The sequence below is a fragment of the Neltuma alba genome, unplaced genomic scaffold, assembly GCF_004799145.2.
Source record: "Neltuma alba isolate B1F8T4 unplaced genomic scaffold, ASM479914v2 tig00004672_pilon, whole genome shotgun sequence".
Classification (NCBI taxonomy): Eukaryota; Viridiplantae; Streptophyta; class Magnoliopsida; order Fabales; family Fabaceae; genus Neltuma; species Neltuma alba.
Genome location: NW_021633809.1, coordinates 21,440 through 37,991, shown reverse-complemented (window position 1 = coordinate 37,991; position 16,552 = coordinate 21,440). Strand labels below are relative to the sequence as shown.

At 34.4% G+C, this 16,552-nt stretch overlaps 1 protein-coding gene across 3 annotated transcripts; it reads left to right on the top strand.

Annotated features, from left to right (window-relative positions):
• The first annotated feature begins 828 nt into the window (after positions 1 to 828).
• LOC114745421 (uncharacterized) lies at positions 829 to 8,791 on the top strand. Of its 3 annotated transcripts, none has more exons than XM_028933577.1 (6): positions 829 to 998; positions 5,828 to 6,006; positions 6,549 to 7,949; positions 8,064 to 8,132; positions 8,215 to 8,413; positions 8,535 to 8,791. In XM_028933577.1, the coding sequence occupies exons 3-6, from the start codon at positions 6,573 to 6,575 to the stop codon at positions 8,603 to 8,605; spliced, it is 1,716 nt and encodes a 571-aa protein (XP_028789410.1). In that variant the 5' UTR covers positions 829 to 998; positions 5,828 to 6,006; positions 6,549 to 6,572; the 3' UTR covers positions 8,606 to 8,791. The 3 variants fall into 3 exon arrangements, with proteins under 3 accessions (XP_028789410.1, XP_028789409.1, XP_028789408.1); XM_028933576.1 differs by lacking the exon at positions 5,828 to 6,006 and adding an exon at positions 1,168 to 1,267; XM_028933575.1 differs by lacking the exon at positions 5,828 to 6,006.
• Positions 8,792 to 16,552: the final 7,761 nt, after the last annotated feature.

Here is a 16,552-nt window from a genome sequence, read left to right as displayed (position 1 = left end):
ATAACGTGTTGTAAAGTAAAGAAAATATAAGGGACTGAGATGAGAGAGATGGAGAAAAAATATAAGAGAGGATTGGTGGAAGAATTAGGAATATGGAGTAATCTTTTATTCATTTCAAGCTTACAATCACTTGATACATACCCACTATTTATAGCCACAAGTCCTTAAATTTTTTTCAATAGTTATGACAAGGAATAAATCTACATAATTGTAGGATATATAACATGGACATCTACACTTAATATTGCAATATTTATAACAACATTAATTTTATTCTTAAATTAATTATAAATTGTAAGAGACTATAATAGCCTTGTTATCAATAAAACCCTTATTATTTGGAGGGAAGAGAAGACATTTTGGTTTGAAAAATGCTAATCCCAGGATTAAATTCTTAATACCAACTCGCCTATGGTATTATCTAATATCATTTACATGGATTTACTCAATTTTAAATAACAAGTAACTCATTATACTAAACACTTTTTAATTTGATTTTTCAATCTCAATTCTAATTCCTACCTCTCATTGTTTCGTATCAAATGTCGCCATCATATTTAATTTTTAAAACAACTATAATCATTACAAAAAATCATGATTCAAGCATAATAATTTTAGGAGTTAAATAACAAAATTTCTCATATATACTTATCTCTATTATGTAAATTACTATTGAAAAGTTACTTTTGAGTGATCTTATCAGCGATTCCAAACCATCCCTTAGCACCCAAAGAAAACTTTATATAAAGTTGAAAAAAATTAGATGTGCGATTTTGCTTATAAATTAATTACCATTACCATTTTCTGGGCTCTCAGTTGCCTCTCTCGTGGACTTGGCTTCTCCTCTCTACCCTTCCCATCCACTTCTCATTTCTCTCTACTTCTCACGACAGTACCAGAGAGAGTGAGACCGAGGGAGCGAAGCGAGAGCGCAGAGGAGAAGTGCGAAAGTCGAAGGAGGGAGTATTTGCCACATGCAAACCGATCTTTGAGCTAAAGTAAGTCTCCTACTCCTTTCCCCATCACCGTTTTCTTCGATCATAGCGTCTTGAAGGATTGATGGCGGTTGCAATCTGATATGGGTGAGGAAAAGGAATAGCGAGTGAGTAGTATAATAGCATCCAGATGTATATCAAAGCCTATAATTATGATTTTTGATGTTGCAAGGGATTAGATACTCCCATGTGTTGGAGTCCTACTGGTTTGAGTCTTAAATCTGGAAATTATCAGACTTCAAGGTGAAGCTTTGGGTTCCTCTAAATATAAGGCTAGTGGAAAACGAAATTGCCGAGTAGCATGTAAAATCAGTGATCTACGGTTGTTTTTTATGCTTATCATGTGACTGCATGTTGATTATTTTCCATGGGATTATGGGTACCGAAACAGGGTTATTGTATGCTCAAATCTGAAACTTATATGCAAGATTTCGAAACTTAACTGATTCTCGGAGTTTGGGCGTGTGTGTGGGTGACAAACAGTTTTTGTGTGACTCTCAACTCTGGAAAATTTTCCAGAATTAAAGCCATGGCTGCACGTTTTATAAAGGGGGCTGTCAAAGCTGTTTGAAGTGTCAAAATATATTTGTTAATTATATGTTAATGGGATGGGTGTGTGGTAGAGCCATGGGGTTCATATTTTTGGACCGGCATATGTACATGGCTTAGTGTTTGATACTGTTGAAAACTTAACGAGTACTTAGATTGCTTAGATATGCTAAACCCTTCCGTTGTGATGCCTAAATATTGATTAAATTGATGTTCTTGAATCTGGAAGTTGAGAGCTGAAAATACCCATTGTTCTGGTGTTTGATCATGTGCCAAAAATGTGTTTAAGTGAAAACTAAAGCATAATAATCATTTAAGGGTCTCAAGGTGCTGCATAGTTGAGGTTGTTTTCTATTTACTGAGTTTTGTTTGCGAATGCAAATGAATGAACTTGATATGCATATTTGAATGTGCACGCTTATCATGTTCTGGTTAAAGATGATTTTTGAAACTGAATAAGGCATGCAGAACTTGCTGGTTAATGCTGTCAAACTGGAAACCATGCTTAGAGAATCTGAAATGATGATTCCAATGTGATTCTTGAAACTAAAAAGTGGTCTGGACCTTGTTGGTTAATGTTTTAAAGTGCTGAATCATTATGAAAAATCTTTAAATCATGTCTGGTGACTGTAAAATGAAGTTTAGGAATGTTAGGATTGGTAAATACGGACTCTTTTCTTCGCCACTGTATGGACAAATTTGTTTTGATTAAAGGGGATGAATTTTGCTCTGGTTAATGGCTCTGATAAACCTCAAAGGGTAATGAGATGTCTAACTTGAAATCTGGAAAAATTTCCAGAATACGGCATTAAATGGTCTCTCATATGGGGAAGTTGTCAAATGCTTAAATGAGATAACAATGAAGTTATATCGTTGTTATATTATTAGATGAATCAAACGAGCCCCTTCAATTGCTAAATTATAGGTAACGAAATGTTATATTATGTACATGTTCCTTGTTGCCGTTATGGCTTTGATTTTTCTAGATGATTATTGTAGAAGGCTGAAGTGTTTGGTGCACATATTTCTTGGATTAATATTCTAGATTTTAAATGAGAATTAAGACTCCACATGCTACTAGAGATGGTACTTCTAATGCTGGAAATCTCCAGATTATAGGATGAAGGCAATTGTAAAACACTTGAATGTTAGAAAACTAGTAGTGTTTTGAATGATTAGAGAATACTTGAAGATTCTAACGAAATGATGCATTTTGTTGTATGGTGGAGGTTGTTTGACTTCTTGTTATGGATATTGCATAGAATTGTTTGAATGTAATGAATGTAGGATATATATGCATATGTGTGTGCCTGTGACGCAATGAGCATGATGAAATATGGTTGAAACTAAAGATGCAATAAACCTACTATTTAATGCCTCTTGGTATTAAATAATTATTAAGTATCCGAAACTGTTTTAAAGTTTCAAATTGATGAATAACTTGGTGCCCATAAAGCCGGAAACTTTGGAATTTGAAGTTGATTTACAGCTTATTAAGTAGAGTTTCAAAGAACTATATAATGAATTTGAATGGCATATACATGTGTTGCTGGCTGCTACTATTTCTATATATGTTTTGTAATTTTGGAGGCTTTAAGTCTCTGCAGGGATGCTGCTTGATACTCTAAAGAAGTATTAGATTGTTAAGCATGCCGAGATTTTATTATGATGACCAAAATTATTTGTTATTTGCGGGAAAATTTCCAGATTGGATTAATGGTACTACTTGAAATTATTAAATGATTTGGTTAATGTTTGAGAAGCCGAAAGCTAGCTTGAATCTTACTCCTTTAATCATAATGAATTAGGAAGTTAAGAGGAACATAAGGAAAAAAGGGGAGGCTGTAGATTTCCTCAGAATATGAAGATAAAATATAAAATTTTTGCTCAAGATGACCAACCTTATGAGTTGGGGGTTTAGTAATATATAATGATGTTATATCTGGGGTGTGAATGAGTTGGTTAATTCCTAAGTAGAGTACGTACCTGGTATTTGGATGTGTAATTTACAAGTTATGATTTATTAGAGCTGGCAGAGTTTTTGAAAGTAAGACTTGTGCAGCTCTAATAAATAGAAATTGCTAAATCATTGGATTTGGTTCAAATCTCGGTCTTAATTTGTTTAATTAAATTCCAGGAGCTAAAGATGTGAGTCTTCATCTATAGAAGAAGCCAGTAAATAAGAAATTATAAGTTTTGTTAAAATTTTCAGAAAATTCCCTTCTTAAAAAGAAGGGGGTACTGAGTTGTATAAGAGGTTTAAAAAATTCACCTTTTTAGTGTACGGTTTTGACCATTGATAATAAAACGGCTTTTATCTAGGTCCTTAAAGTAAGGTGGTGTTACACAAAAGCATATATGGGGAAGGCAGCTATAAGGCATTGGATGCTCTATCCCACAAGACAAAATAGGAAACAAGATAACCGAAAAATCTAAGAGATATTGGTAATATAATATTTTCTAATGATGGTGATGATATGATGACAGAACAGTAAAGGCACATTTATCGACCCATATTAGAAAAGCTCTAGAACTTTCCATCAAATAGCATGTCTACCCTTTTTAAACTCTTGACAGGTAGTGGGAGTGTCTCTAGCGGCCTATAATGGTTTGTCAACAGTCTAACAACCCTAACAATAATTCTCGTTCCTATTATATATTCTGTGTCATATCAAAGTTGTACTTAATCATTCCCGTTGTGCAAACAATAGAATCTCTCTTATATGGCTGTGCATGATTTTCTTAAAGGACCATGTCTTCAATATGGCGTGAAATAGAAGGGCTTTTCTGCGTTTTAATTTTCATAGGAGACTATAAAGAGTAAGTGGTTGTCCATTGAAAGATTTTGTTCATAATTTATTTCTTTCAATCGATGTTATAATTGACTATGGCTGGCTTGGCAAGGTTATTTTTTATTGCACACTCTGCTTTCTTTTGATACCTGCTCATGTTGGGAAATAATTTGATACCAATCAAGCGTATCTAAACTCTTAAAATTTTCAGTCCTATTAGATTTAGTTACTGGCTGGGCTGTTTGCATGAAGCAGTGTGCTCACTGGATTTCATAAAAAAATATGTTTGTGTATGTCCATGCAATCCTCATATTCATGAATATTGTTGAAGTCACTGGAAATTCACTCACTTGAATTTGAATATGCATAAATAATGTAGTTTTATTGGCTATGTTCTTGAAAAGTGAGTCATTGATTTGCTTCGTGCAAAAAAGTGTCCTTCACTGAGTGCTGTATTGTAGCTCTAGATGTTTTTAGAAAGTAGTGAGCAAAAGGTTGAGGAGAAAAGCAAGGTAAGAGATCAAACAAATTCTACGTTTGTTAGATTCAGTACTCTTTTATGAAGGTGCTTTTCTATTAAATATTTTATGGATGGCCTTAATGAGGGTTTATAACTTGGAAGAGTTTTTTTTTTTTTTGGCTGCTTGTATGTTGGCTTTAGTAGTTAATCATTCCTTGGTAGCTTTGTGCTCTTCTGTTCGGATGTTTAGTTATGCTGAACTTCTGCATCCTATATGCCTGCATATTGAGTTGCTTAGTTTTGTTTTGTTTTTTTTTTTAATTAACTTTGTATTATTTACATTGATCATGTAAGCAATTGGCTTTTTAAGTTTTCTCCCTTTCGATTTCTACTGGTTTTACACCAACTGGTATCCAAGTATGTTAGTCAATGCTCCAACTGGATGATCATTTACTTTGATTTTTTTTTTAATTAATTAATTAATTTTTTGGGGTTATGCTGAACTTCTGCTGCCTATGTGCCTGGATATAGTATTTCCCGGTCATTTTCCATTGTTGAGATTGGTTGTAGAGGCGCATGGTTTGTTTTCAGATATTTGTCGTTTTTGTCTCCTGGTTCCACTCTGGTGTGTGTAACTTGTTTTCCATTACCTGTTTATACAACCACGATGATAATCTTCCCTTTTCTTTGTGTGCAGTAGAAGTAACTATTTCCCGATCTACTGAGACACTGAATTCATGATACCTTTTAGCATGTTACTCCTTACCTTGATCTAGAAGAGACGGAACAAAATGTAATGAACAAATAATACAACTATAGCAATTACAACAACAACAAGCCTTATCCACTAAATGGGTTAGCTACATGGATATAAGGCTAGACTACAATTTCACTTCTGAATTCCAATCATAATAAAAGTCTCTCCTTTTTCTTTTCTTTATCCCTATTTCTGACAAACTCCTGCACAATTAAAGAAGTAAATTCTCAATCAGCCCTTGTCTTCTTTGATAATTGCTGCTCTTCTTGTATAGGCATCAAAAGTGGTGGGGAGTTTGACTGAGAGGTTGCAGACATTAAAGCTTTTCACATACAGATAAGAAATTGCAGATGTACAAAAATCTGCCTATCGAATCCTTGCATACTGCTATGATTGATAGAGCATCATGAAACACATTTCTAGCTGGAAAAAAAGAGTGCTATCTGTTAATGAGTAAGCAACCCATAAACTATCCCACGCTAATAACAGTTTCGATCCTGGAGTGCTTTCTTCTTCAATAAAGGGAAAGTAGGATGAAAGGGTTAACTTTGGGAAGGAGGAAGGCAGGATGAAATGGGATGTTGTGGTCAAGGGGAAAGTAGGCTGAAAGGAAATTTTCATTTTTTTTTTGTTGCCTTTTGTTTTGTTTGTTTTATCCCTCCCCCCCTCTCCTGTAGGGAGGGAAACCACCTGCATGTGCCATCAGGTGTTGTTTGGAGAGTAATGTTATTGTGTGAATAATTTTTTGTCTGTTTTCAATACAACCACTTGGAGGTACCATTTTTTTGTTAGAGTTGAATTTTACCATGGGGATTGTGGTAGTATGGCTTTGGCATTATTGGCAAGCATTTCAGTATTGGTTTTTTGACTTTGCTATCTACAAAATCTGCCATGTTATCGTTCTACTTCTTTACTATGTTTGATGTTTTGTCTTTTGGGTTTGAATATTAGATGTCTTCTCAAGGAGATAAATATTCTGTTATATGGTTTTACAGTCTTTCCAGCATAGAAGCTTTTGGATGCCACGGGATGCAGGTTGCCTAGCTGACGAAAATATGGGATATGAGAATTCTTCCAGAATTGAACTAAAGCGTGGTCATCAGTGGTTTTTGGAAACAGGTGAACCAGAAATTATCAACAATAAGAAGCAAGCTGTAGAAGCTGTTGGTGGCAGGCCAGTTTCAGGGGTTTCACATTTGGATGTATCTCCCTGGGACACCAATTTTGGGTTTCACTCAGTTACGGGTCAATTTTCTGACCGCCTCTTTGGATCTGAGCCGGTAAGGACTTTCAATTTGGCTGGTAAGAACATGCCATCAATTGGAAGTGGAAATCTGAATATGGGAAGGAAGGATTTTGAGAACAATTATGGAAATGATCCATCCGTGGGGCTGTCAATATCTCATGCCATTGATGACCCTTCATCTTGTCTCAATTTTGGTGGCGTCAGAAAAGTTAAAGTTAATCAAGTTAGAGATGCTAACAATTGCATGTCTGCATCTATGGGGCACTCCTATAGTAGGGCAGATGATAGTGCGATTTCAATGGTTGCTGGTTACGGTAAGAATGCTGGGAATATATCATTAGGTCAGACTTACAACAACGTAAATGAGAATGTTGTCTCTGCGGGTACTGCTATGACTAAGGCCGATGACAATCTTCGTTCAATGGGTCATGCTTTCAATAAAGGGGATGGAAGTTTTATGCTGATGGGCCACAGTTATGGCAAGGGAGATGAAAGCGCCTTATCAATGGGTCAGCCCTTTGACAGGGGAGATGGAAATTTCATATCAATAGGTCAGTCATATGACAAGGAGGATGGCAATTTGATATCACTGGGCAACTCATATAACAAGGGGCATGATAGCTTTATGTCAATGGGCCCAACCTACAGTAAATCAGGAGAAAATTTCATTTCAGTTGCACCTTCCTATGACAAGGGAACTGATCATATCGTGTCTGTGGGTCCGACATATGACAAGGTGGATTCAAACCTGGCATCAACAAACTCTTCATATGATAAAGGAGTTTCCAACTCTTTACCTATGGGTCACAACTTCAATAAGAATGAGGGTTGTACCATATCTTTTGGAGGCTTTAATGATGATCCAGACCCAAATCCCTCTGCTGGGATCATTAGTGGCTATGATTTGTTGATGGGCAACCAGAACTCTGCTCATGGTTTGGATGGCCAGAAAGATCTAGTCGAGTCAAACTCTGAACCAGTTGTAAATAGCAATCCAAAATCTAATTCTAAAACTGATAATGTCCTTAAGAGTAAGGAGCCGAAGGCAAGGAGGGTTCCTTCTAATAACTTCCCTTCAAATGTCAAAAGTCTGCTGTCAACTGGAATTTTTGATGGTGTTCCTGTAAAGTATGTTTCTTGGTCACGGGAGGTAAAAAGTCTTTGTTTTTATCTTGCTTCATTTCTCTGCTGCTGCTGTTTCTGTAAATTATGGCCCTCTGTCAAGCATTTCTACTCTAAATGTGTTTCATATTCTGCATCGTAGAAACATCTGAAAGGAGTCATAAAAGGGACTGGGTATTTGTGCTCCTGTAATGAATGCAAGGAGTCCAAGGTTAGCTTCTAAAGATCACGTTTATGTTTACATCACATGATTTAAATAATGTAGTAATAACAAATCGGTTAATGTAATCCAGGCTCTTAACGCATATGAGTTTGAGCGTCATGCGGGTGCCAAGACCAAACACCCAAACAATCACATTTACTTTGAGAATGGGAAAACCATCTATGCTGCTGTTCAAGAGCTGAAGAACACACCTCAGGAGATGCTTTTTGATGCAATTCAAACTGTTACTGGATCTACCATCAACCAAAAGAATTTCCGAGTCTGGAAAGGTACTGAGATTTTTACTTTACTTTTGGGTTTAGAACACTATGATGAACTCCATATTCTTGCTCAAGTTTTGTTTGCACGTTCCTATTGCTTTTTCTTTTATCTGGCTTGTACTTTTACCAGCATCATACCAAGCTGCTACCCGGGAACTTCAGCGTATATATGGAAAAGATGAAGTGGTCATCCCAACTTAAACTTGGTTTCTGCTTCTCAAGAAATTCAGGACGATGGTAGTTAAGTGATATGTTCATGGTGCATAGAAACTTAGCGGTTATTTGGACTATGTCTGCATGAAAATATCAAGTTTAAGCGGATGCATTCTTGTAGGATCTTACTTTCTATTTACGGTAATGAAGATCTTCTTTAAGGTTTTTGTTTCATTCGTGTCCTTCATCTGTAGATATCTTGTTGCTTTCCTTGCCACATCGCCTGATATAATTTGCCTGAACAAGTTTTAGGTTCTTAGAGGAGTTTTGAAACTTTCGATCAGCCCCTCGTAACTATAATTTTCTATTTTCAACAAAAATGATATACTGAAGAGTCAAATCAGTGAGTTCTAATAAGTGAGTTCTAATGGGCTAATCGTTCTATTTCAGAACAATTCAGAATACATGTAATTATAATTTTGCGCCTTTTCGCTAGTTTTGGTTAACAATTCGCTCATACTTGCCGGTACAACTTTAGCTGCAAACATTATCATATGTTTATTCAATTAGACATGTGTCATGAAGTTTTGGAAATCCATTATATTTTTGTTGTTATCAATGGGCAGTAAAAGTTTGGTAACATGTTTTCTGAATTGTGCGGTTATTTTTAGTTGATTTTATATTTTACATTAATACATTATACATATTAATTTTAAATGTCTCAATCAATTTCTCAATATGTGGGTGAGTGTGAAGAAGGAAAATTTTAATGAACCAGATTTAAAAACTAAAAAAAGTTGGGTTATAAAATTTTGATAAAAAGAACATGTAAGATAAAAGAGTGAGCGAAATTAGTAAAAAGTTTTTAACTCAATTTTTTAAATTTTTTCAGAAGAGCTCATTAAAATTTTAAAGAAAATTTCACTTAACCTTTTTTAAAAAGAGTTCATTAATATTTTAAGAAAATTTCACTTAACCCTATCTAAATGTCCACAAAGAAATAAAAAATGTCATTGTACCCTTATGAGGGTAAAATGAAATTATTCTTTCAGTCTTAAACATAAGACCTATTTTGTAGTGCAGATATGAGGGTAAAATGAAATTATTCCTTCAGTCATAAAAATAAGACCTATTTTGTAGTGTAAAATAAGTCTTATATTTAGGATTGGAGGGAGTAATTTGTTAAGCCAAAAGACCAAAATGACTTGCAAAAAGAAATTAGGGATATTAAAAGTTGTCTAGAGAAATGATAATTTTATGTTGTGAAAAGACGTGTATGTGTTGTAAATTTTATGTTGTGAAAATTCGTACCTATGCTGCAAATTCTAGCTGTAAATTGACACTTTGTTTAGTTTTTAGTAATTAATTTTTTTGCCAAAATATTTGGTAACTGATGTGCAACAAAGGATAATATATGATTAATAGTAGAAAACTATTGTTTTGCATCTTTCATGTGGGAAGGGAATATGTGAAGACCTCACTTATTGCCAATGGTGTAATGTCTTATAACCATATATGGAGCCAAAACATGTCAAATGGAATCATATTTCATGGCATTAGGCTTATAAAATCAAATCCTAAAAAATAACTTTCTTAGGTTACTATTCACTTAATAATCCTAGAATTTTAGCCAACTTTGAAAATTTATAATTAAATCTAAAACTTCAAGTTTTATTTGGAGCTCTTTCACTTTTTAATATAGGGAAAAATACTCACCGGTCCATCTTCTTTACCAATCCGGCTCCATATTTTGTGCCAAAAGTACAGTTCATATAGGTAAGTTTTTCAGTTTTTTACCATAACTTCAAAAACTTATAACTTTCTGTATATAGTTCCAAATTAAGTAGTTTACCATCCTATTTAAATATTGAAATGTGAACTTCAAGCTCACCAAATCTCATGCTAGATTTCATCATTTGGTCAGAAAAGTTATAGCCACAAAATTATGATTTTACAAGAATTATTAACCCCTTTTTAATGTTTTGTCTTGAAGAGTTAAAGCTATGATCATACAATTTACTAATTACCATTTATGGTATCACTTTTCAGGCATAATCATACTTCTCAAGGGATAGGAACATAGTCTCTTACAAATATCCATCATTGTCATACAAATGACATAACACTACTCAAAATTCATAATTACATCTCACTAAACATAACATAATAATCCGTATCAAAGTATAACATTTCATGTAAATTTTTCTCATGCCTCCACATTCTATCCTCTTGCCCTTGATGGACAAGCCCTTAATGGTTCACTGGATATAGAAAAGAATGAGATTCCAAAGAAATCCTAGTAATAAAGAATAATAATAATGGTGCTAACAATGCATATAACTTCATGCATTCCCTAACAAAATCATGCAATGAAAAGAGAGTACATAAACATACCATTCAATAACTCAACTATGCATATTGCCAAAGCATAAAATGCAAGGAGTTCAATGCATTACTGCCTAGCTAACTCAACCATATCATGGCATAAAAACACATAACAATAAGCCAATGCAAGTTAACATCAAAATTGTTAGTTCTTGCTATCTTGTTCAAACTCTTGCTTCTTGCTTTCTTTCCCCTAGCCTTGAAGCTCCTCTTTCCAATGGTTAACTCCTATTAATTACACAACAAGGCATTTTAAATTTCAACTAAAACAATATCAATGAATTGACTTGACATAAACCCTAATCCTTTTCTTTTACTTTAGGGTTTTTGTACCATCTTTATTAATATAACTTCCATATCCTTTTTTTAAAAATGATTTTTCATGTAGAATCCATCTTTAAGCTTAGATTCATCAAATTCCAACTCTTTCCCATGGATTTCATGTTGGCCGAGACATAGGGTTTTTGGGTTTAAAATTTTATTTTCAATTTTAATACTTCCAAACACATTTTCTCAACATAATCCTACGCAATTTCATCCCCTAAACTCATTAGCAGCATCAAACTAACATGAATCAAACCCTAGCCTCATGACCCATGCTTGGCCAAAACACATATCCAATGGTAACGAGTTGAAATTCTTTCCTAAACTAAGTTGTAACACAAGTTTTCAACCTTTTTCTATCCTTTAACTCCTAAGTTGTCTCCTAATCATTCATATCAAGTTATATGACATCTTGGACAGCATATTATATTAGGATCTTTGGCCATCAAACTCCACCAAAATTAAATCCAAATCAATCACTAATTAAGGCAATTAAACCCTTAATGAAAGTCTTAACTTACTTTAGATGATTGTTTAAGTTTGGCCAAGTTCTCTTGTACTTCCTCTTCTTCCTTTTATCTCTTGTTTTTCTTAGTTTCAAGAGCAAAACCTTCCCTCCCTTGGTTTCTCTATTTTTGGCTGAATTATGTGTTGTTTGGGGGGTATTTGTAAACTCAATTTTTGCCATGGTTTTCCTTCTTTTGTGCTTGGAAAATATTAAAATTCCATGCCTTGCTTGGCTCTTGATCATGTCTTCTTTTTTAAGATGAAGCCAAGTGTCCTCTTATATCTCAAGAGCTTGCCAAATGTCTTCTTATGTGTCATCTTTACAAATTAAACATGTGATTAAAACTGATATAAAATTATAATTCAACCTCTTCCAATTATACCCCTTGACAAATGGCATAATTTCAACCTTGTCCTCCTCTCATAAAATGGTGCCAAAAATTGCAAAAAATGAGGAGAAAAAGTTGTCCCACAAAGCTTTAAGTTATTCTACTGTATAATTCTACTATATTAGTTAAATTTTTTCTGGATCCTGTCCGATCTAGTGACTCCAAAAATTGATTTCTCTACACCAATAGTTCCCTTTTATTGAGGAGAAGTTCACTAATTTTCTTAGATCAAAATTCAACCTGTAACTCCTTCCATTTAGATGTTCCCGGAAATCAGTCTTTTTTAACATAATTCAACTTTAAATATTTTTAAAGCTAATCTTTATGCTTCCAAAGGTTGTGAATAATTTTACAATCTATCATAAACTCTCAACTAATCTTTCCTTTTTTTTTTTTTGAATAATTGTGGCCTCTGTACATTTAAAATAATTCACTTTGGCCAATTTTTCCTTAATTAGCCAAAAATAAAATTCTCTAATAAATTATTTTTATCTTGTTTCCATCTTTTAGATCTCAAAAACTATTCCACATACTTTATTCTATTTTTTATGAATTTTTAGGAATTTTTAGAAATTTCAGGCATGGTTTTCAATACCTGTAACTGTAAAAATTTATTTATCTGCACTGATAATTTTTTTATTGAGGAGAATTTCACTAATTTTTTTAGTTCAAAATTCTACCTGTAACTTCTTTTATTCAGATTTTCCCGAAATCAATCTTTTATCAGCATAATTCAGCTTTAAATATTTTTAAAGCTACCCTCTACACTTTCAGAGGTTAGGAATATTTTTACAATCTATTATAAACTCTTAACTAATTTTTTTCTCATTTTTTCTGAATAATTGAGGCTTGTGTACATTTAAAATAATTCACTTTGACTACTTTTTCCTTAATTAGCCAAAAATACCTCTAACTATAGAAAATCCTCTAACAAGTTATTTTTATCTTGTTTTTACCTTTTAGGTGTCAAATAATATTTTAGACACTTTATTCTATTTTTTATGGATTTTCAAAAATTTTTAGGAATTTCGGACATAGTTTTTAATACTGTTCTTCCTTGATAAGAACTTTTCAAAATGATGGTCCGTTCTCTGCCTGGGTTTCACTTCACACTCAAAAGTTTTTTCATCTTTGCCTCTATTATTTTATCTGGCTCTCAGTCAGTTTTAAATTGTTAGTGGTAGTCTCACCCAAGAGAGGGGTTGTTAGGATTATGGTTTTGATGATAACAAAGTTAGATTAAATTGGTTAAGTGTGTTGATCGATCATCTGATCGATCAAATGATTATCGATAAGCTGTCAGATAACTGTTTAGTATAAATCAGTTTAACGTTAAGTATTTTAATCGATGAGCTGTTCGATAATTCATTGATTGATAAAATGATCGATTATCGCTAACGTAAAAGTCATATAAGGTAACTGTCGATTATCGATAGATTAATCGATAATCCAAGATGATCGAACAAGTGACAGATAAAAAGAAGTGAATCTGAACTGATCTTATTGATCAAGTGATCGATAAATGAGTTATCAATAACGACATCGATAAATGGTAAGACACTCTACCTGTTTGATTATTGATTCTGTCATTGTTTATCGATCACATTATCAATCATTTTTTTATTGATAATATGATCGAACATTGAGCTCTAACCTTCTGAAATGCAGGTACTGATTATAGACTATTGATCGATAACTTTATCAATCATCAAATTATCGATAACATGATCGATAATCTGTGTGCCAGTTGCTTCTACTTAGTTTTTCCTAAGACTAAATTATCTATAACCTTATCGATAACTAAGCTCTCCTACATAACACTTTTTCGGATAACATGATCGATAAACAACTTTAGAACAAATTCTTCACTTCATTGTTTATGATAACCTGATCGAACATGTCTTGATCGATCATCTATTTGATAATTCTTGGTATCCTTGTTTCTCACTAAAGGTTTTACATTTGACTCTTATCGATAACATTATCGATCACAACCTTATCGATAATGTGTTCGATCAACATGCACTAAAGCTTCAATTCTATAACACTTGAATTATCGATAAATTGATCGATTAACCTTTACTCGATAAACTAATCGATCATTGACTTCTGTTAGCTTAATTTCAATGAGCTATAACATTTCTCATACTCACTTGTCTACTTACTTTCAAACTGTTTTTTAGCTTGCACAATCTTCATGATTACTTTACTAAGTGATGTATATTCAAAGGAACTCTGATTTACATATCAGCCTAAGATTTCCTGTTGCACTTTATCGATCACATGATCGATAAACCATTGTTCCATCATCTGATTGATAAACCTCTTCAATTGATCGAAAATTTCTCACTCTGTTTTTCAATAACCTAATCGATCAACTAGTAATTGATCACCACCCCGATCAACCATGTCCAGAATGTCTTTTTGCACTTTTTACGGATAATTCATTTCATCTAGAATCATTGAGTAATCAATTAGTCATTCTTCCTGGTTCATGACTAAAGCTTACACCGCAAGACTCTTACTTATTTAAGTTTAAAATATGCAGATTACTAAGAGAAATTACAACGGCTCTTCAACGGGATTACATAACCTGTAACCTACAGTGTCAGAAAGCTCAGACACATTAACGGCGGAACCGTTGGAACTGGCAAAACACGCAAACGAAGTCATAACGGCTAGAAGCTCTTCTGTCTAACGGTTACTTAACGATCTCAACTATAAAAGGCACAAAGAAGCATTAATGAGTGGATTGAATACCGGAATCTGTGATTATTAAGTCTAGCATTCAATACTCTGTTCCTTCAATATTACTGAGCGTTAGTGTTCATCATTAAAATTCACTCTGTAAGAGAGTCGATATCTATCCTTTATTAATCACTACTGAGTGATACTCAAGAGTGTGGACTCTTGAGTGGGTTTGTATCCTTATGGGAGTAAGGGGGAGTGATTGAGTGATTCAATTACTGTACTGAGGCACCAAGAGCCCGATCAATCTTGGTAGATAGTGAAATACTCAGAGGTGTTCTGAGGACTGGACGTAGGTCAAGTGGTTAAGACCAAACCAGTATAAATCTTGTGTCTTCCCTCTGTGGTGAAATCCCTCTTAACTCTATCTCTCTGTTTCCGATATTGTCTCGTTTTAATTCTGTAATTTTTTTAACTCACCCAATTCACCCCCTCTTGGGTGAGATTGCTTCTAACATTTGGTATCAGAGTAGGTCTCTTCATTAAAGATTTAACAGTCCGAAGAGAGATCCAATGGCAGGATTCAGAGACAGTGTACTACCGGAAGGATGCTCAACGTCCAAACCGCCAGGCTTCAGTGGAGAAAATTACACCTTCTGGAAAATGAGGGTGAAGATCTTCATCAAGGCCACAGAGTATGGATTGTGGGACGTAATAGAGCACGGCAACTATGTCCCAATGAAAACAATAGATGGACAGCAAGTACGCAAGAGTCCCAGGGAGTTTGACGAGGAAGACAAGAAGCTGGTGACCCTAAACGACAAAGCTATCAACATACTCACATGTGCACTTAGCCAGAGGGAATACTTCAGAGTTTCAAGTCTGGAAACTGCAAAGGAAATGTGGGAAACCCTGGAGATAGCTCACGAAGGAACCACCGATGTAAAACAGAGCAGAATCAACACTCTCACCATCGAATTCGAGTTATTCAGAATGAAGGATGGAGAGAGTATCCGAGACATGGAGGTCAAATTCTCACATCTCATAAACCACCTCACAGCACTTGGAAAGAAATATAGTCAGGAAGATCAAGTGAGGAAAATACTGAGTGGTCTCACAAAAGAATGGGAACAGAAAGTAACAGCAATTGAAGAAACCAAAGGAGAGTCCATTGGTTTTGTTGCAGCGCTGTTCGGAAGCCTCGCTGAATACGAGAGCAAGCAAAAATACAAAAAGGAGATGAACGAGAAGAACCGGAAAAGCATCGCTCTTAAAACTCAAGAGAGCAAAGATGACAATGAAGATGATCTTGAAGATGATGAAATGGGCCTGATAGTCAGAAGGTTCAAGAAATTCTATAAGAACAGAACTGGAAAGAAGTTCCAGCCAAAACGCAGAGCCTCAACATATCAGAATGAATCAAAGGATCCAATCATTTGCTTCGAATGCAAGAAGCCAGGACATATCAAGGCAGAATGTCCCCAACTATCCAGAATGAAGGATAAAGAAAAGAAGAAAGAAAGATTTAGAAAGAAGAAAGCCTTCGTTACATCAATCTGGGGAGATAGTTCTTCGGAGAAAGAAGAAGAAAGTGATGATGAAGTAACCGCTAACATCTGTTTAGTGGCCTAGGAAAATGAAGAATCAGAGACAGATGAGGTAATAATTTCTAAACCATCTTATGATGAATTACAGTCCGAAT